General features: G+C 41.5%; 1 protein-coding gene across 15 annotated transcripts in view; it reads right to left on the bottom strand.

Annotated features, from left to right (window-relative positions):
* The window catches only part of BNC2 (basonuclin zinc finger protein 2), a 485878-nt gene that overhangs the window by 25600 nt on the left and 437645 nt on the right, over window positions 1-22633 (bottom strand). For all 15 annotated transcript variants that reach the window (XM_042243470.2, XM_060409514.1, XM_042243469.2 and 12 more), the window contains one exon: window positions 80-2049. In XM_042243470.2, the coding sequence (XP_042099404.1) occupies window positions 80-2049 (1970 nt within the window). The remainder of the gene's footprint in view (window positions 1-79; window positions 2050-22633) is intronic.

Raw genomic sequence — 22633 nt, forward strand, 5'->3', positions numbered from 1 at the left:
ATTTTTTAAAATGTGTCAAGTCCACCATGACTGGCACCCTCCACCCCCCAGCAGGAGCAGCCAATGGAGATTTACTGACCTGTCTCTGCTTCGGCGAGAGGGGAAGGCAGCGTTGCAGCCAGCCACCGTGCAGACATGCATCTCTTTCAAGTGAACGTTTCTGTAGTGAAGCTTCACGCTGTAGGAGCTTTTGAAACTCTTCTTGCACACATAACAGATTTTAGGGTCTGGGCTAGAACACAGGTCCCCTTCTGGGGAGAACTTCTGAGGGCTGCCGTAATTCAGAGACGATGTAAAACTCTCGTGCAGGGCTGCCATGCTGGCACCCCCGCCGTTGTACAGTCCATACTGGCTCATGTAAAACATGTCATAAGTGGGATCTGTAAACTCCTCCTTCACCTTGATGACATCCTGGTGAGAGGGCTCACTGTGGTTCTCGTCCGGCCTCTCACTGCTCATCAGGACTTTCTCGCTCACCTCACCATGCATGTGCTCATCCCCCTCCATGGATTCCTCACCGAGTTTGGGCTCCGAAGACTCAGACTCATTCTCATAGTCCCGCTCAGGTTCTTGGTCCTCAGAAGTCATGCTGTCAGCCCTTCTTATTTCTGTCCTTGAAATGCACCGGGTCCTGCTATGCTTAGAAAAGTCCTTCACCGACATGCCTGGACTCATCTCCTCCTGGGAGTGGCAGTGATTGTCATGGCCCCCATCGTTGACCACGGCCCCGCTGTCGTTGGGGTCGTCATCGTCATCGTCAAACTCATCGGCGGTGTCGATAATTTCCTTCTCGATCTTCACAGGCATGCTGGACTTCCTGGGCTTCTTCTTGGGCGCCAGGTCGGCACTGGGCTCATGAGTGGCCATCATCACTACTGGCGCTGCTGGCTCAGAGGAGGGTGGGGGGTGCTGCTCTATGGTACCACTGGTTGGAATGATAGGACTGGTCGGGAGGGAGGTCGGAGGACTCACCATTTCCCCTGGAGTGAGTAAACTTCTATAAAATGGAGGAACTGGTTGGACAGTCTTTAGTCCAGAGAACACCAGCTGGCTAGGGAGAGGGTTCTGTAACACGGGGTCTAGTGGGGGAGTGGTAAAACCCATTGGGGGCCGGCCAGGGCTCGTGAGTGTGAGATTCGATTTTGTACTTGCTATGACGGGGGTGGCGGCCCCGGACGTGGCCCGGATTAAATCTTTGTCTCGGTTGTTCCTTAGCATAGGCATGTGAAGGCGAGGGTTAGGGTTCGCACTGTGGCGGTTCCGGCTGCGGAGGGAGCTAAAGACCATATTGCAGCCTTCAATGGTGCACCGATGTTTGATCTTCAGGTGAACGGCGTTATAATGGATTTTGAGAGTACCTTTGTCATAGAACGTCTTCCCACACGCGTTACAGAACACTCTTCCCTTCCGGGAGGCTGACCCCATCCTTCTCATCCGGTGGATCCGGAATGAGCTCTTCGGGTGTTCAGTTTTGGACAGATCACTAACTGGGGCGGAATTCTGAATGGGGGACACGCAGGCTGGCTCGGTTTTGGGCTCCACGTTAGTGATGCTGGTCAGGGCATTTCTATTGGGCGTTTGATCGTTCTTATAGGGCGTGGGGGAGACTTCAGACTCACTGCTCTCATTATATTCATTCTGGGTCGAAAGGCTGGGCTCCCGCAGCCTCAGTCCTGGTTGTTCTAACAGCAGCCCGTTTGGAGGCAATCCTAGCAGCGGGGCTGAGACCGGGTTTATGTACTGGAATGGCAGTAGGAAGGCAAGGCTGTTGGGGATGTTTTCAAAGTGATGAATGCTGGAAGGGTTGCTGTTCTCTAGATGGGCGAGGAGGCTAGGACTCCTGGTGCGATTATTGCTCTCAATGAAAGTTCTGATGTCTGAGTCTGTCTTTGAAGATGGTACAGCTACGGCCTGCCCTTCTTTCTCCTGAATCGCCATCAGCTCCACGATGGATTTGGTTTCTCCGAACCGCAGAAACTGCTGAAGGGTGATGATTTCCTCTTCTCGAGACATGATGGCCCAGCGGTCCAGCACCTTGCCGGCAGCATCCTGGAGGCCACATCAAAGAAACGACAAAGACAAACACAGAAACTTATTGATTGTGCATAATTATTCAGTGCAGCTGAAGGTGCTCTGTCTGCTCACGGAACACCGCGAGCAAGAGCAGAAAACAACATGCAAGCTCTGTTAATATACAAGTTGATCCACAAAGCAAACTTTTCTGCCATGCAAATGCAGTCATTAGAGTCACAGTTAGAGAAACAGATTGAGTTTAATAATATCAAAGCAAACAAAACGTAGACCACTGGGGCTCTGTGATCTAAAATGCCTACACTCTACTGCTACTTTTAACAACAATGGTCTATAGACTATGCAAGTATTTAGCATATATTAGTACAAGACGCAAACTCTTGCTGTGCAACCCAGTGTATGCAAAAGCAAAACATAACATGGTACCTTAATCTTTATCAAATAGTGACACCACAGGAAGGAATTAGGTACATTTTTCAAATTTTATTTTTTTCTTTTCAAATTTTCTTTAACACAATCAGACATGACACTGGATTCAATGATGAAACTTCTTTTAAATAAGATCTATTATCTGAATTTCTAAATCACGAAGATGAATGAAGTAGCGTCACCCCCACACTCACATTGCTATGCTGTATTCCTCCCCTTTCGAGTGGCTGAATTTTAGTGTCACGTTACAGTAGGCAATTTCATAAGGTAGAGTAAGGAAACACAGTAGTTGTACTTTTTCTGAAAATTGATTGTAATTCTATGATTCAAAGTTTGAGTTAAGAGTATTTGACTTTTTATGATCTTGTTATAAATGACAGTTATAGATATTCAGAAAGTAAACATGTGATGGATTTAGATAAGAATGTGCAAAAATATTGTCTCTTAACATCCTGCTCTGATAGTAGAGAGTGTCCACAGAGAATACACATCAGTAATCACCAGACTATGTGTTGTTAAATATACATTAAAAAGCATTTCACACTTTCATTTTTGCTAGTAACTATGAGATATGCCTGGAGGTAGGACTTAAAAATCCTGCAATGTAATGTCAGGCAATCCATTTCAGTATGGATTGAGAGAAACCTATTCAAACACTTAATGACTCCATCATCTTCTAGGGCACAGCTCCTTCCCACCAGGACAGGACACTTGACAACCCTCTGTGAACAGTACTTGTTCCAACCCTTGACAGTCGATTTATGGAAGCACAAAATCATCTTAAATACAAGACAAGAACCTTATTAATTACAAAGAGGAAAATCATAACATTGTAAGGAAGAAACCTAGCAGACACAACCTTAACCAACTTGCCTAAATGAAGGATCATCACAGACCTCGTGATCTATATACTGAGAAGGATACAGTGTGGTTTCTGTGGCATGCTTGCCAAAAAAATGCATACCTCAATCTAATTATGAAAAAACATCAGAAAAACCAAAATTAAAAGGTGTTCTGCAAAACAGCCGCAAGTTCTTCAAAGTGTAAATGTTGGAAAAGATTTTTTTTAAAGCCAAAGAAAGACCAAAGATTGGTTAGAGACTGGAGGAGACTAAGACAGCACAAATGAATGTAAGATTCTAGGGATCCTAGATCAGAAAAAGAACATTTGTGGGAATACTGGTAAAATTTCAGGAAAGTCTCTCTCAATTAGTGAACAGCATGGTATCAATCCTAATTTCTCAGTTTTAACAACTGTACTATGCATATGTAAGATGTTACATTAGGGCAAACAGGATAAAGGGAACTGTACTATTTTTACAAGAGAGAGTTCTCTCTCGTAGACAGTTCTACTCAGCCCTGTGATGTAAAATTCTCTCTGGACCACAACTGTATGGTCTGAATCACAACACCTAATTTGATATTAAGGTGATACTTGTCATTTATTTAAATTACTTAAAAAGAAGCTCTAATAGTTATAAGCCATTCCTTATAAGGCTCACTTCTGGCATTCTATCCTTTTATATGTGTGTTGGTGTCTAGTACTACCTGACCTGCCTCTTGAGAAATCTGTATGCAGGTCAGGAAGCAACAGTTAGAACTGGACATAGAACAATAGACTGGTGCCAAATTAGGCAAGGAGTACATCAAGCCTGTAAATTGTCACCTGGCTTATTTAACTTATATGCAGAATACATCATGAGAAGCGCTAGGCTGGATGAAGCACAAGCTGGAATCAAGATTGCTGGGAGAAATATCAATAACCTCAGATATGCAGATGACACCACCCTTGTGGCAGAAAAAGTGAAGAACTAGAGCCTCTTGATGAAAGCGAAAGAGGAGAGTGAAAAAGTTGGTTTACAGAATTGAAAGAGACACATGTATCCCAATGTTCATTGCAGCACTGTTTATAATAGCCAGGACATGGAAGCAACAGATGTCCATCAGCAGATGAATGGATAAGAAAGCTGTGGTACATATACACAATGGAGTGTTACTCAGCCATCAAAAAGAATACATTTGAATCAGTTCTAATGAGGTGAATGAAACTGGAGCCTATTATACAGAGTGAAGTAAGCCAGAAAGAAAAACACCAATACAGTATACTAACGCATATTTATGGAATTTAGAAAGATGGTAACGATAACCCTGTGTGCGAGACAGCAAAAGAGATGCAGATGTATAGAACAGTCTTTTGGACTCTGTGGGAGAGGGAGAGGGTGGGATGATTTTGGAGAATGGCATTGAAACATATATAATATCATATATCAAACGAATCACCAGTCTAGGTTCAATGCATGATACTGGATGCTTGGGGCTGATGCACTGGGATGACCCAGAGGGATGGTATGGGGAGCGAGGAGGGAGGGGGGTTCAGGATGGGGAACACGTGTACATCTGTGGCGGATTCATGTTGATGTATGGCAAAACCAATACAATAGTGTAAAGTAATTAACCTCCAATTAAAATAATTTATATTTTTTAAAAAAGTTGGTTTAAAACTCAACACTCAGAAAACTAATATCATGGCATCTGGTCCTATCACTTCTAGCAAATAGATGGGGAAACAGCAGAAACAGTGAGAGACTTTATTTTCTCGGGCGTGCTTGCAGCCATGAAATTAAAGACGCTTACTCCTTGGAAGGAAAGTTATCACCAACCTAGACAGCATATTGAAAAGCAGAGACATTACTTTGTCAACAAAGGTCCATCTAGTCAAGGCTATGGTTTTTCCAGTAGTCATGTATGGATGTGAGAGTTGGACTGTGAAGAAGGCTGAGCTCCGAACAATTAATGCTTTTGAACTGTGGTGTTGGAGAAGACTCTTGAGAGTCCCTTGGACTGCAAGGAGATCCAACCAGTCTATCATAAAGGAAATCAGTCCTGAGTGTTCACTGGAAGGACTGATGCTGAAGCTGAAACTCCAATTCTTTGGCCACCTGATGCAAAGAACTGACTCACTGGAAAAGACCCTGATGCTGGGAAAGATTGAAGACAGGAGGAGAAGGGGACAATACAGGATGAGATGGCTGGATGGCATCACTGACTCAATGGACATAAGTTCGGGTAAACTCAGGGAGTTGGTGATGGACAGGGAGGCCTGGCGTGCTGCAGTCCATGGGGTCGCGAAGAGTTGGACACGACTGAGCGACTGAACCATGTAAACTGGCAAATACAGATATCCCTCCCTCATTTGTAGGAGAAATCAGCCTTCAGATTAAATGTTCTCATGCAGTTCTCTGCTCACAATAGTCATACCAAAATATGCCGACACAGTGACTGACTGCATAATCCTGGAGTTGCGAAGTAGCCGCTTTTTTAAAAGTATAACTCGTAGCAAGGGTCTCCCTTACATCCTTTATTGGGACAGGGAAGTAGAGGAGACTGTTGGTATTGTAAATAAGCAGAGAAATAAATAGTGATTTTACAGAGATTATCTCATATGAGTCTTATAATAGCTTCCAGAGCTCGGCAAATGTTTAACAGATGAGACACCAGAGGTATGACTGCTTAAGGTTGCAAAGATGCTAACTGGGGTCCAGGACTTGAATGCAGAAATTCTGACTCCAGGTTCGCTGAACTTACTGTCATCCATGAGGCCATTTCCCAGGTGGGCACACTGAGTCTGTGATAACAGGTGGCAAGACCTCTCCTGAACAAGGCTGGTCTCCAGATCACTGCCATATCCTCTTCTACACCATTTTTCCTTTACCATCAAATCCATTTTCTTGATTATTCTTTTTATGAAAGCATTCACTGTGGAAACTCAGTCTGAGTGGTGTACAGCCATTTTTACCTCAGGTTCTTCCCAGGTAGCCTGCACCTAAATGCGCATGTTGATACCGTACGTACAGAGCTGGCAGCCTCTGATATTAAAATAGGCCTCAGAAACCATAGCAACTGATCAAACCCACCTGAGGTATCTCCGTTCCATCACCCTTCTGTCTTCCCTCCCCTAACGGTACACAGCAGTCCCATATGGTTTCTTTTTTCTCCTGGCCCGCCACGAATGCCTGCTGCTATTCCTAAATCTACTGCCTTTCAGATTCTTTTTTAGTCCTGAGTGGCTGTCTCCACTAAAATGGAGACTGCTCTGTTAAACTACTTACTTCTGGTGGAAGAGATCCAGGTAAGCAAGGTTTAGAACTTTGCTGGTTGCCTGAATGGTAAAAGAGAAGCTTTATTTATCATGGTAACAGAAGCATCCATTTATATTTACCTAGAAGGACAACTGAGTGACTTCACTTTCGCTTTTCACTTTCATGCATTGGAGAAGGAAATGGCAACCCACTCCAGTATTCTTGCCTGGAGAATCCCAGAGACAGAGGAGCCTAGTGGGCTGTCGTCTATGGGGTCGCACAGAGTCGGACACGACTGAAGCGACTTAGCAGCAGCAGCAGCAGGACAACATAGTATCTTTGTAAATGAATGTGCCTGGGGACAGGTCAAGTATCTACATGACATACTCCAACTAGAATCCTCCTGATAGGGTACCCTCTGGATCCAGGCAATGTGACGTTCTTTCCAAAGAAGCCATCATTCATCAAGACCATCTAAAGACCATCCCTTTCATAAACAGAAAAACTGCAATAAGAAACAAAGTTGATTGTCTCATGTAATAGAATGGGTCTGAAAGCTCAATGCAAGGAATGACTATTCGTTTTAGCATATCCTTCAACTACTTTAAGTTGAAGGGAGTTAGAAATCATCAAAGGAAAACAAGGGAGGCCCAGGATTTTTGCCTGGAGATCTTTGTGACAGAAGTAATCTGGATCTGGTGCAGTGATTCTCAAACCATGGCTTAAGACTCCTCTGTTAAGACTTTACATGAGTGGTCTGAAAGAAAGTAAAAGTGAAGTCGCTCAGTCGTGTCCGACTCTTTGCGACCCCCATGGACTGTAGCCCACCATGCTCCTCTGTCCATGGGATTTTCCAGGCAAGAGTAGTGGAGTGGGTTGCCATTTCCTTCTCCAGAGGATCTTCCTGACCCAGGGATCGAACCCAGGTCTCCCGCATTGTAAGCAAGACGCTTTACCGTCTGCGCCACCATGGAAGTCCTAACCATGAGTGGCCCATATGCTATCAAAAAGGACCACTCTGCAAGGAATTGAGAGTAGCTATCTGGTAACTTTCAGGACAACGTGACACTGCTGTACAATGAAAGACATGGTCATTTCTTTTAAAATTAACTGATTTTTACTTTATTTAACTTAAGTATTGGCTCAAGATCAGCTGGGGGAAAGCTGGTCCTTCCTCACGGATAGTTTGAGAAGTACAAATCTAAAACCTAGGCCTCCTTATCATGTCAACTACACTTTACCAGTGATTGAGAGCCATAAAGAGAATTTGGTATTGTCACAAAATAAACAGTAATGGAAAGAATTCAGTCTGTTAGGTCACTATGGACATCCTGACCACTTCATACTGGGATGATGGACTTGTATATGAATGAAAAGTCACATCAGAGTGAGTAATTGGATTCGTGTCCTTCCCATTCGTGTTGTAGCTGGTGACTGAGTTACTTTCGGCTCCCCCATTTGTAACCAGAGCTCAATGACCATTTCATTGGAAATTATTATTTACAAAATAAGGATGATAAGATCTGTTAAGTGAAATGCAAAGTATTAGGATAAATATTTTTTTTAATTTTTGGCTACACCATGCCAGTCTGTGGGATTCTACTTCTATAACCAGGGATCAAACACAAAATGAAATGTGTTGGCAATGAAAGCACGGAGTCCTAACCACTGGACAACCAGTGAAGTCCCTAGGATAAGTATTGATTTCCTGTGATAATAATTGGCTATCCTATCAATTAGAAGATTTGTAAGCAAATAATCCAGACTTATAAACCAGTTTTACTGGGTTCAGAAACAGTATAAAACACTTAAAATATTTACATCTAAACATTTTAAATGAAAAGACTTCCTTTTATATTCACTGAACTGGTGCTTATATCACTTAGGAGAAATCTGGCACCCAGTTCAATATGGGTCCAGAGTGATTTTCTAAAATCTTTGTCAGTAGGGTCAACGATCATGGCTTCAACGGTTTTATTTGGGTCCCTTTTTCATATCAAAACACCTTCCATGATGTGTAGTTTTACAACCAAAGTCAAGTAAGATTGACTGTTTTTTTCTTATGTGATGGAAGGGAGAATAGAGAAGGAAACATGTGAAGAGACTGGAGAGAGACCAGATAGAGACTCTGGGATCATTAGACTGTCAGCTGACCTTAAGCCCCGAGAACCTGCTTGAAGGCCAAGAATAAACCTGTTTGTGCTCATGGCAGGCCACTAGCGTGCTAGAGCACAGAGAGTAACACTGCCTTTCCATCCACACATGGAAATGAGACCGGAACACTAACCACAGCAGAGACCTAGGGCCTATTTGCTCAGGCACTATGCACATTATGAAGAAATCAGCAAACAGCTTAAAGACCAGCACAGAATAGTGTAATCTTCTACTCTATCTCATAAATTTCTGTCAAATTTAAGGCATAATTTAAAGGAAAAATAAAAAAACGAATCTCTAAAAACTAAAAACATTTCCCCTTTGATCTAATTTTAAAGCTTTTAATGAAATGCTATCCACCTAAAACAAAACGAGAGGTTTACGAGGCATACTTTCTGATACCATGTCTAGATTTGCAAGCATAGTGTGCTATCTTAAGGTATTATTCCATTCCAACTGTATCAGCAACTTATTTTCATGATCAGTTTCCTACTGGGATTTTCTCTTCTTTCTGGGCTGGAATCAGGATTTCTGGGAGAAATATCAATAACCTCAGATATGCAGATGACACCACCCTTATGGCAGAAAGTGAAGAAGAACTAACGAGTCTCTTGATGAAAGTGAAAGAGGAGAGTGAAAATTTGGCTTAAAGCTCAACATTCAGAAAACGAAGATCATGGCATCCGGTCCCATCACTTCATGGCAAATAGATGGGGAAACAATGGAAACAGTGACAGACTTTAATTTTTGGGCTCCAAAATCACTGCAGATGGTGACTGCACCCATGAAATTAAAAGACGCTTGCTCCTTGGAAGGAAAGTTATGACCAACCTAGACAGCATATTCAAAAGCAGAGACATTACTTTGTCAAAAAGGTCCATCTAGTCAAGGCTACGGCTTTTCCAGTGGTCATGTATGGATGTGAGAGTTGGACTATAAAGAAAGCTGAGCACCGAAGAATTTATGCTTTTGAACTGTGGTGTTGGAGAAGACTCTTGAGAGTCCCTTGGACTGCAAGGAAATCCAACCAGTCCATCCTAAAGGAGATCAGTTCTGGGTGTTCATTGGAAGGACTGATGTTGAAGCTGAAACTCCAGTCCTTTGGCCACCTGATGCGAAGAGCTGACTCACTGGAAAAGACATGTATGCTGGGAAAGATTGAGGGCAGGAGGAGAAGAAGATGACAGAGAATGAGATGGTTGGATGGCATCACCGACACAATGGACTCTGGCAGTTGGTGATAGATAGGGAGGCCTGGCGTGCTGTGGTTCATGGGATCTCAAAGAGTCGGACACGACTGAGTGACTGAACTGAACTGAACTTCTCTCTCCTTCAGGAGGAGTTCAGGTATTAAGGCAAGAGGAATGGACTTGGGTAGAAGGTAGAGAAACGATCCCAAGCCAATCCAGCTTGGTACTCTATCAAAACTGAACTATTAATTGCAGAGGTAAAAACTGATGAAACCATGCTATGTAAAATTTGAAACATACGTTTTTCCAGGTTTTCTTGATGTTTAAGTCTTAATTAAATAGTGGGAGATATACACAAAGGAATATTGCTGGGCAATAAAAAGGAATAAACTATTGATAGAAACATAATCTTAAGAATGAAAGAAGAAGTCAGACCTAAAAGATAACCGATGTTACTATGCCGGTCAGAGGAATCATCCTTGAAAAGTAATCCTACAAGAAGAGAAATGAGATCAGTAGTTGCCAGGGCCCGAGGGTGGAAGAAAGGACTGGCTGTAAAAGAACAGTGGGAACTTTAGGCAGTGATGGAAATGTTCTATATCCTAAGGCTAATGTACATATGACTATCTAGGTTGTAGACTTAAAAACTCCTAGATTTTTTGGCATGTAAAGTATACCTCAGTGAAGCTGACACAAAACATTGAACTATGAAAATTGCATGAACTCTCACTCAGAACTCAACATTCACAACTTTCCCCATTTATATACAGACCATCTTCATGCTCCTTGCATTCTGTTGTGAACAGGAAAACACATACCCCCTCCTCCATTCTCTCCTATCTGTAGGGGGTACACAAAAGTCCACTGATGTGGTGAGTAAACATGAGAATTTCTATTTTTTTAACCTAAAAAGACAAATGTAGTTACATTTTTATATGTAAATTTACAATATATTACTAACTTGGAAACAGCTTCACATGCACTGGGGTGCACGCTCATGTATTTTATGAAAAGGATGTGTAGTCATACAAAGTTTAGGCTGTGTCACTATAGAGCTGATATTGACATGCGGCAGACACGGAGCATGCACACACATCTTCACACACACTCTGGAAGAAGCTGAAGAGCAGTCTGTTAATTCACCCAAGCTCCCCTTCACCTGCCTTTGTGCTGGCCTCTTGGTTAGGTGGACGTGTGTCAAGGAAGTGGCCCAGAAATTACGAAATTTATCATTTAACTGGTAGGTCACCTCAGGGGGAAGTGGTGGGCTCGGACTATTATCTCAGATGTCGTGAACAGGGCCAGTCCCTCAACTTCATATGGGGGTATAAGGGGTTGCTGCAAATGAGCGCTCATGTATGCCACCTGAGGGCTGGGCGGGGCTGCAGGTGAGGGCTGAAAGTACTACCTACAGCTTTACCAAAAAAAATCTTACAGAAGTTATACAAGTCCTCTTCTCTCCTTTTCACCTACAAGCTACCTGTTTTAGAACTCATGTAGGTCCATATGTGACAAGCAGATATTTCAATTTTCAATTGTTCCTCTAAACGTCAAGTTACTTTTAAACCCTCTCTTCAGCCAAAAAGTTTAACTGGTCTGGGTACTCTCCACATATATCAGAGCCACTTCCCCTCTTTTTGTTGGGGGGGGGGTGGAATGGCTAATTATTTATTTATCTAATTTACATGACTTGGCATGGGTTAAAATTTTTGTGTCTGTGTGGCTGCACGTGTGTGTGTGTGTGTGTGTGTGTGTGTGTAAGCAAGCAAGAAGTGGGGGTGGGAGGGGTGGGGGTGTGTAGGAGGGGGGAGATGAAGAAAAATGGTAAAACAACAACAAAAATTTCTTATTGAAAATAAGATTCTGGGAAGCACTTGGGGAAATTTTGTAAGCAATATTGTGATAATTTTTGAGAAACACTTGAAATTATGTGGGGAAACAACTTGGCATGCTTATTTGTTTTAGCAAATTTACATTTAAACACACATTTCTGGGAGGGCACCGACTGAGAAAGATGAACCACTACCATATACAGTATACACTGGAACAGGCTGGTTGTGTAAGTAAACAGAATTATACTCTTCTTTATTCACCGAGTTCTTTCAAGTGAGTGTGCTTTTCCAGTGTTTCAGGCTAATATTTCCAGGCCAGCTGAAACAACTGTAATATCTGTAGGCAGAGTGAGGCACGCTCATTTATACCATGATTGCACCAAATGGTTCAAATTAGACTTGATAAGAAAAAAAATCAAATTCGTTTTGGGTAATAAAAACTACCCGATTTCCATCATTTGGAAATTTACGTTTTGCAGAATTTCTCAAGGGCATCACTTTACCTTTTAAATACAATGTTGACCAGTCCATTCTTGCTTCTTCTGCCCTTCCCCAGGACAGAAGGGTTCCATGAGAAAGAATCAACAGGGTGTGGTACAAAAAGAAATGAAAACTTGCAAAGAAAAATCAAGACTGGACTTTGTTAACATACATGCACATTTATCCCTTCTGGGAAACAAATATGCTTTCCTCACCAACCCAAGCCCATCAATGTCATGAAATGTGTGCATAGCTATGTATATATTGGCTGGCTGTGATTACAGAAGCTGGTGTTAAATTCAGTGGATTATTCAGTGTGGATTATAAAGGACCTGTCTGAAGTTATCTTTCCAATTCCTCCTTTTTCCCCCAAAGGAGAAATGAACTCTACAGGAAGATCCACCACTGGTTAGAATGACAGAGCTCTCAAAAAACTTTGCCTTAAAGAATTTTCTGTCAAGGTGAGACTCACAGGTCTGCGCTCTATAAATACCACTTGCACATTAGGGATTGACTTTAAGAGTTACTTATCACGTACATGTGCATGTACACAAACGTGCACCTGTAGAGAGACTACCATCCTCAGGTCACTGCACGACTCTCATTATAATCGGTCTTATTATAGATGAAAAATGCTCAATCATGAAGAATCGGTAGTATACTAAGGAAAGGCACATCAAATTACTTGCAAAAAAAAAAAAAAAAAAAAGAAAGTACAGAATTAAGGAATTCATCTCCTTGAATGAAACTGGAAGTTTGAAGGAAATGGCCCTTGACTGCAGTTGGGAGCAGGAGGAAAAGACAACATGGTAATTTTATGTGATTTTTAGGTATGGCGGTGGTAGATTTTTCAAGAAATAAATCCCTACCATTTCTGTTTCTGATTCATATTTGAAACTACTTTTCAGTGAAGAAGGTATCTTTTAGAAGAAAAAAATTATTGAGAAATTGAACAATACACCATCCCAAAATGACCACTTCTCAAACCAAGAGAAATCAAAATGTCAAGGCATTAGTTTTAAATGGCTCTTCTGGTTTTTTTAAAGTATATTGTTTGATTTTTGATATAAAAATTTACTTTGTTACAGAATATTCTTGATTATGGACCAGATGAGAACATATAGTTCATAGAGGATGATTGCTTTTCTCCTCAATAACCGTCTGTACAGCAATATTATTTTAAAATCTGTGATTACGATAGATCACTCCAGGGTTACAACATATTTAATCACAGAAACTCCAGCTAAGCTCTGTTAAAGGCCTGTCAGGATTTCTTCCCTGTACCCAGGAATTTTAGCTTGTCTGGCTTTAAACCAGGTCCATGCATTTCTTCTGTAGGTTATTTGTTTGCAAATAAATAAAGCAAGTGCCTTGCTTTGCCATCTACAGAATTTTCAGAGGTGTAAATTACTTTCCACAATATCTAGAATTGCACTTGGAAGAGTCCAAAGTTATTTTTCACATTACCTAACTCCACTGTAAATCAAATCTGAGAAACTTTTAAAGACATAATACATTTTGACAATTAACAATGATACCTTAAGAATCATTTAAGTTTCAAAATAGGAAATCTCAAATCCAGCAGATTCCTAGAAGATTCCTAGAAGATCAACCTTTAATATAAAATTACCTGTGCATCTTTAAGCACAGAGTATCTAACTGAACTTAGAGGCTAAAAGAGAATTTGGATCTTAAAATTTCAAATTTTGGTTATGCTTAATATAACTTGCTCATATTCAGCCTCAGAGGAAAATAAAGAACATAAGCAAATGACACCCGAATTCTAGTCTTCATTTTGCCAATGACCAGCTGTGTGACTAGGAAGTAACCAGGACCTAATTTCCTTACATGTAAGTAAGAGTCCTACTAAACTTTCTTGTTGGTGGTGTTTAGTTGCTATTGTGTCCAACTCTTTTGCAACCCTATGGACTGCAGCCCACCAGGCTCCACTCTCCAAGGGATTTCCCTGACAAGAATACTGGAGTGGGTTGCTGTTTCCTTCTTCAGGGAATCTTCCCGACCCAGGGATCAAACCTGGGTCTCCTGCACTGGCAGGCATTCTTCACCAAGCCACCAGGGAAGCCCCACTAACTTTCTAAGCCTTACTAAAAAAAGTCAAATTCCCTTATTTGACTATTTATACCTAGAATCTGGACACACAAGACATTTCAATTAAAATGTTTCCAATCTTAGGCTAAAAATTTTCCTCTCAGCCAACTTGTATATATACAACTTACTTTCAGAACATATGTGTTTATGACTGAAAATACGCCAGCATGAGTTACTGTATGGTTCCATAATCTGCATGCTTCTCTTGATGCTTTATCACTAATGTGATTAGAAGTAGTAATTCTTGTGGATTACCTTTTACTCCTGGTCAATTTAATGATCTGTTCAAGTGAAAACTTCGCTTGTATAGGGACACTGCTCAGGAAGTTCTTTCGAAGCCCCCATATCATTTTATCAATAGAGTTTGTGGAAATCCTGTAAAACATGAGGCTCAGCCATTCCAAAATAAATATGTTATATCTCCATCAAGCTATATAAATAAATATCTGTAGTTCTCCTGTGATCTCTGGAGTTCTGAGAAACAGCAGTATCTGTATATAAGGCTCTTGCCTCAATTAAACCTTTTAAATCGACACAAGTTACTCTTTTGGAGATGATCACCATGAGATGCTAGGGGGTAAGTCATTTTATGGTTCAGGACAGCAAAGGAACAGTTTGAAATCCTCAGAGAAAACACTAGAAAGAGGAGGAAGGAGAAGGATGGGCCCTGCAGGTGGTCTTGTTTTCTTCTCCCCTCAGACGTAAAGATAAAACCTGAGTCCTTGGACAGCTATAAATCTGCTTGCCTGGCAATAAACACCACTCACCAGAGCCTGTGCTAGCATTTTTGCTTTGAGCTTTACATCTAGTTTACATTTCTTTCCAGAACCAATGTTCTGCCACCAAGCTTGTAGAAAGCTTCCGTCTACCCAGGGGTCTGTGCTGAGGTTTTATGTATCTAAACACAAACACCAGAGAGACCCTGGCATTTCCTGATGGGCTTTCCTATAACGTCTGATAAACAGCAAAAATGGGTACAAAAAAAAAAAAAAAAAAACACACCACTTTTTTTTTTTTTTTCCACGATGAGGATGATTTTCCACATTAGGTAAGGGTCAAAACCTTGGAATGAATTCAAGGTCACAACCTTCAATCTTTGTATGAAGTTTGTCTGTACAACCAAGATCCTTAGTACTCATATTCCAGCTTCCAAAGCTTGAAAGGCTGATTCTAGCTCACATATTATACTTTGAATTGCTCCACAACTGAAGCTGATTGAACAACCCTAAGGAACTTTAACATATTCATTAGGATGTGGGGGAGCAGGGGGAGAAAAGAACTGAACATTCACAAGCAGTATTCCATACAACACGAGGAGGACGGAGTGTGTGATTGAACAGAGAGATGTACTGGGAGATTTAACTTTGTTCTTCTCTGGGTATAAGAATGGCAGTAGAACACAAAGATTAATTTCCTGCTTTAGCATTCATGAGGGAACAACACATTATTACTTGTAACACATACACGAGGCTGTTGATGGATATACTTTCCTTTGATTGCTCAGATTAAATGTGTTCCTATAAAAGGCACCCCCACACGTGTGTGTGTAATTATCAATCTACATATGCGTTATCAGTTTGCGTTTCTATGTATTTCTAAGCTATCAGTGTAGCTATTAGACATTTTATCTAGCCACAAAACAGAGGTGACTGGGGGTCGGCGGCTGAGTGAAGAAATAGAAGATCAAAAAATGTAATCATCAGAGTAAATAATCAACATATGGTACTATAACGCCAAACTCAGAATTCCAAAATAGAGGAGGGGGAAACATGCATTACGGAGCACAAGGTAATAACCGCGTCTGCATGCCTTAATACCCTCTTGTCCCAGCAGTCCTGACTTTCGAAGCAGCCCACTTCTCCACATTAACGGTAGTCATTTGGAGAGCAGCAAACGTGCCATTAGAAGCACTTTTACAAGTGTATATTCATCCACCAATTAGCTTAATGTGGCCGCTTTCTGCATATTTTCTATCCAGGCTTGCACAAATCTTATTAATATTTCCCCCTAGCGCTTTGACAGATTACCTTGTCATTACGCATCCTGGAGCCTTTTAAACAATATGGGTAAACTACTGTTTGTGAGGTTAATGACAATTATCCCCTAATTACTGCATAAGTCACTCAGTCCACTTTATCTCATAGGCAGGGTTCTGCTCTGTGTATCTGCCATTGTGTCACCGTAAATGAATCTTGTATTGCTATGTTTATCTGCCACTGCCTTGTAAATTATACTGACAGAAGAATGAACAAATTACTGCATGTCATCACTTAAATACTGCTTCTGAAACTGGGAAAAAAAAAAAGCAGCTTCAGCACAGAGCTTGAATTGTAATTTTAGCAGATCATTAGTAAAAACATATTTAATGTTTTCTGCTATATTTCAAGGCAGATGGCTTGGAATTTATAGTGAATTCATGATGGCACTGGGGGTAAGTGGAAGGTGAAGAGCAGCGGAAGTGAAAGAAAAAAAAAGGTGAAAACAGAAATGCCAGCCCAACCTCCTGAATGCATTTCCTATCATTCTAACAGCTGATGTGGTCCTCTTGAACTATCTTCCAAGATTTTTCAATTCCAAATCAAATTCCGTGGGTTAGGGATAAGCTATACTCTTCAGCTAGGATAATTTTTTTTTTTTTGGGGGGGGGGGGGGGGTTACTTATAATCAGTCCAGACATAAGACATGGAATCTGTGTAATTGAGAAGAGAGACTGTAATAAAGGCCACAGGCTAAGCCAATTTCATTGATGCATTTTTAAACATCATTAAACAGGCTCACAAATACTGCTTCCAAAGTTGCATTGGAAATTGTTTAACAATGATTACATCAGTGAAATTAGTTTAGTCCCTCTTACTGCCTCAGGGTGACTGTATCTGCTCTAATTTACACGGAAAACAGGACAGTCTGAGTATCTTTAAATTTAAAAATGTAAGCCATATTGAGCCAACTACAAATAATTTGGAAGAATTTGTTTTTAACCAGAAATCTGTGATTCTGAAGATTATCAGGTGAACAAATGTTTGCATGAGAACGGGAAGAAACAGCTGGTTTCCTAGGATGACTGTCATTTAATGAGTGTCTTAAAACATTGTGAAATGAAAAACATTCAAAATGCCTCCATTTAAATGACACCAGGTTGGCTGACAACTGACAAGCTTAAGTGACAGAGCCATCTGAAGGATAGGTGTGTAGAAACCTGGGTGTGTAGAAAGCTTGCATCAAATCTGTCTTATGAAAGCCACGAGCATGTAAAGGAGGACCCCCAGCACTGATGATAAAGCTATCTGGTGGAAGCATACACTCGTGCACAGACAGGACCTTCTGGTACGTTCACTAAAAAGGGTGGAAAAAAGGTGGCAGCGGAGAAAAAGGGAAAACATGAAAGCCAGAGTTGATGGCCTGACCCAGGGGCCTCAGGGATCCCAAATAAACCCCCAGGGGCTCCCTGTGATCCCCTCAAATTGATCTTAGTGTCTGTCCTGTGTTCAGTCAATGCAGCTTCAATCAAGCAAGTGTTACAATCAAACATGAAAACGCCATACAGTGTCCTTTGCTTTTAGTGTGTTAAGCCAAAGTTAAGGGTTAACATCAGTTAATAGCAGTTAAGACTGACATCACTGTGATAACCACTAAGGGATTAAATTTTTCCTGACCTTAAAAAAAAAAAGCTATCTAAGCTACCTATGGATACGGAGTAAACTAGATTTCTTTTTTTTTTTTTTCTTTTTTGGAAAGTACATTTCTAAATCATTCATCTCCTTTTTCTTTTAACACTGGATTTTCTTGCCTTTAAAAAAACCAAAAAAAAAAAAAAACCACATTGCTAATGGTACAGCCACTCTGCTTGGTTGGGGATAGGGGGAGCCGGTGTGCACTTAGGGGGAGATAAGCTCTTGGTGTCACCTCAGAGAAGAGGAGCACAAACACTGTTTTCTTGAGTTTGTGAAGTCAATGATGGTTACAGAAAGGGAGACAGTGCTGGAGGGATCAATATAAGTGCACAAAGGTACCTGGGTGTAAGGTAACAGATGAAGACAGCCATTAAGAAAACAAATCGGGTTTCCTTGCTCACTTTAATCCACTCTTTACAGACTCTCATCAAGTTTCCAAAAACTGAGACTCAGAATATTTCATTCCCCTTCCTGGCAAACCTTCAGGGGCTTCCTATTGTGCAGAGAGCAAAAAATTGCCTTATCTGGCATCTGAAATCCCTTCAGGTGTTAGTGGTAAAGAACCTGCCTGCCAATGCAGGAGACGTAAGTGACACAGGTTCGATCCCTGGGTCGGGAAGATGCCCTGGAGGAGGCAATGGCAGCCCACTCTCGTATTCTTGCCTGGAGAATCCCACGGGCAGAGCACCTGGCAGGCTGCAGACCACAGGGCCGTACAGTGTCGGACACAACCAAAGTGACTTAGCAAGATGCACAATATAGACTCAATCCACCCTTCCTACATCATTTCCTGCCAGGACCTCTGAACTCCAACTGCAAAGATCTTACCATAAACACCAAGTTCAGTAAAATCTCACCTGCTTTTGAACCCTCTGCTTCTGACACATTTCCATCCTTCAAGGTCCAACTGAAATTAACCTATAAGATATTTCCTATCCTACCCTTTTCCCTCCTTCTCCCCACTCCCAACAAGAATTACCTGCCCCTTCAGCAATCTGCTTATATTTCTATGTCATGTGTATCTCTTTATCACAAGATTATTGTACTTTCTATCCCAACTGCCAGGAGGAATCAATACTGAATGAATTCATTAGTATTATGAATGCAGGGATTGGGGGGCAATTTAGAGGTCATCTAATGCCACTTTTTAATTTTACAGAAGAGAAAATTAACAAGTATCTTGCCCAAGATCAGGAAGCAAGAGTGTGAGGAGCTGACTTGAGAGACTCTGTCCAGCTCCTCTGAGCCAGTGTAGTGCTTTTCTCACAATACTGTCTTTTTCATTTACGCTGGTGTAAGGACTCTTGACTCAGGACAGAGAACACCGACTGTACTGTACTTCCATGAGCTGGGTGTGAGTAGATTCCACTCAACTGGGAGTCTTTTCAGCCCCAGACTAGCCCTACCTGGAAGCCATTTTCGCCTGGACTGGACTTCCCTGCTGACTATCAAGAAGACGGCCAACACAAATGTGAAGCCATTCCCTAAAACCACTGGTGCAAGGAGGTGGCTTCATTATAGTGTGCTGGGGGTGAGAAAAAGTTAAGAATGGCAGCTTTAGCCATATTAATATGCTTTTTTTTCCTCTGAAAGTACCAGAAAATTATCTATTGCATTTGGAAAAAGCTTTTGGCAATGGCATTACTTTTATGTTGGACATTTTCGGGATCAATTTTAAATCCTGGCATACAAAGGACTAGGAGGCAAATGTAACAGTGTTCTATACATGGCCGATGTTATGTATTTGTCTCCAGAGTGAAGACATGCATTAAATTAGTGAGTTTAATATTAGACACAGAAATGACAAACCACTACAGTTAAGATGTGTGTGCTTGCACGTTCTTTCTTCATTTTGTCTGCTGGAAACGACTGTACTTATTAATTCCTGAATCCTCATCCACCTTCCCATCAAGCCTGCCATCTTTCATCTCTAACCTGCATCTGCTTTATCACTTTCCTGAGAAAAATATTACGTCTAAGGGTTTCTTTAGGGATTCTGCCTCTAAACCCAGTTGCTCAAGAAAAACTGTTATCTGAACTCTGAAAACAAAACAAAATTTGAAATACACTAAGGCCTGGAGGCAACTGAAAATGCTATTTTCAGGCTCTGAGTTTGCTTAAATAATACATAGTTGACCCTTGAACAATGTGGGGTTATTATTGACCCTCTGAACAGTCAAAAATCAGCATATAGCTTATAGCTAGTCCTCCATATATGAGAATTGATTCTTCTATCTGTGGCTCCATATCTGAGGATTCAACAAATTCTGGAAAAAGTAGACTGTTGTATTTACTATTGAAAAATAACTGAGTGTAAGTGGGACCCACACAGTTCAAACTTGTGTTGTTCAAGGGTCAACTGTAGACTCTAAACTTATCTTTCCCATATATGAAATGGATAAAAATAGCTACCTGCTAGGGCTCTGAGCCAACTCACTAAAAAAGACCCCGATACCTGGAAAGATTCAAGGCAAAAGGAAAAGGGGGCGGCCGAGGATGAGACGGTTAGATAGCGTCACCAACTCAATGGTCATGAATTTGAGCAAACTCTGGTAGATTGTGGACAACAGAGGAGCCTGGCATGCTGGTGGTACACTGCAGTCGATGAGGTCGCAATGAGTTGACACAACCTAGCAACTGAACAACAACAAAGGGCTCTGAGGGTTAAAGAAAAAAAAATAATGCCTACACTTTGTTGAGCACTTATAACGAGCCAAAGAGGCCTCTAGGAAACTTACGTGTATTACGTTCATCTACACTCAAATCAGGTTTGAGGTACTATTACCAGACTCACTTTACAGATGGGGAAATTGAGGCACATAAAAGTTCATTCAGTTCAGTTCAGTTGCTCAGTTGTGTCCGACTCTTTGTGATCCCATGAATCGCAGCACACCAGGACTCCCTGTCCATCACCATCTCCCGGAGTTCACTCAGACTCACGTCCATCGAGTCCGTGATGCCATCCAGCCATCTCATCCTCGGTCGTCCCTTTCTCCTCCTGCCCCCAATCTCTCCCAGCATCAGAGTCTTTTCCAATGTGTCAACTCTTCGCATGAGGTGGCCAAAGTACTGGAGCTTCAGCTTTAGCATCATTCCTTCCAAAGAAATCCCAGGGTTGATCTCCTTCAGAATGGACTGGTTGGATATCCTTGCAGTCCAAGGGACTCTCAAGAGTCTTCTCCAACACCACAGTTCAAAAGCATCAATTCTTCGGCGCTCAGCCTTCTTCATAGTCCAACTCTCACATCCATACATGACCACAGGAAAAACCATAGCCTTGACTAGACAGAACTTAGTCAGCAAAGTAACGTCTCTGCTTTTGAATATACTATTTAGGTTGGTCATAACTTTTCTTCCAAGGAGTAAGCGTCTTTTAATTTCATGGCTGCAGTCACCATCTGCAGTGATTTTGGAGCCCCCCAAAATAAAGTCTGACACTGTTTCCACTGTTTCCCCATCTATTTCCCATGAAGTGATGGGACCGGATGCCATGATCTTCATTTTCTGAATGTTGAGCTTTAAGCCAACTTTTTCACTCTCCTCTTTCACTTTCATCAAGAGGCTTTTAGCTTCTCTTCACTTTCTGCCATGAGGGTGGTATCATCTGCATATCTGAGGTTATTGACACTTCTCCTGGAAATCTTGATTCCAGCTTGTGTTTCTTCCAGGCCAGCGTTTCTCATGATGTACTCTGCATAGAAGTTAAATAAGCAGGGTGACAATATACAGCCTTGACTTACTCCTTTTCCTATTTGGAACCAGTCTGTTCCATGTCCAGTTCTAATTGTTGCTTCCTGACCTGCATACAGATTTCTCAAGAGGCAGGTTAGGTGGTCTGGTATTCCCATCTCTTTCAGAATTTTCCACAGTTGATTGTGATCCACACAGTCAAAGGCTTTGACATAGTCAATAAAGCAGAAATAGATGTTTTTCTGAAACTCTCTTGCTTTTTTGATGATCCAGCGGATGTTGGCAATTTGATCTCTGGTTCCTCTGCCTTTTCTAAAACCGGCTTGAACATCAGGGTTCATTAACTTGCCTGAAGTCATAAAGCTAGTATAGTATATAGTATATTTCTGGAGCTGGGATGCTAGTCAGTGATCTGAGTCCAGAAGTACACTGAAACAGAAGGCACTCCTGTTTGCCACCCCCACGCCAGCCTCCAGCGGGGTCTGTTTTCTCTTCTCACTGTTCTCTCCAAACTGAAATCCAGGCTTGGATAACTTAGTTGTCCACTCACATACCTGTCTCTTTATACCTATTCTCTCAAGCTCAGTGATGTCCCACATTACCTCCTAACTGGATTATTTTAACCATTCCTCATACTTCCCATTTACTCTTTTCATCTCACTTATATTTTGACTACATTCTGATGTCAAGTTGCATTCCCTAAAGTACATCTCTGGACACATTACAACTTTTCCCTCCAAACTATACTTCAACAGCTCCCCCTGCTAAATGACTTAAGCATAGATTCTTCGTGTTAGTATTTAAGAACTGTTCTCATCTAGCTTTTAAGTCTTGCTTCTTGTGTGCACACTCTGTCACTGGAAACTGGACCAATCAACTATCAATGCACACACTATGCTTTCTCACCATACCATTTTGTCTATACTGTCTCTTCCACTTGGAAGGCTGGCATCAATTTTCTAGAGGCC

The sequence above is a fragment of the Ovis aries genome, chromosome 2 (assembly GCF_016772045.2).
Source record: "Ovis aries strain OAR_USU_Benz2616 breed Rambouillet chromosome 2, ARS-UI_Ramb_v3.0, whole genome shotgun sequence".
Classification (NCBI taxonomy): Eukaryota; Metazoa; Chordata; class Mammalia; order Artiodactyla; family Bovidae; genus Ovis; species Ovis aries.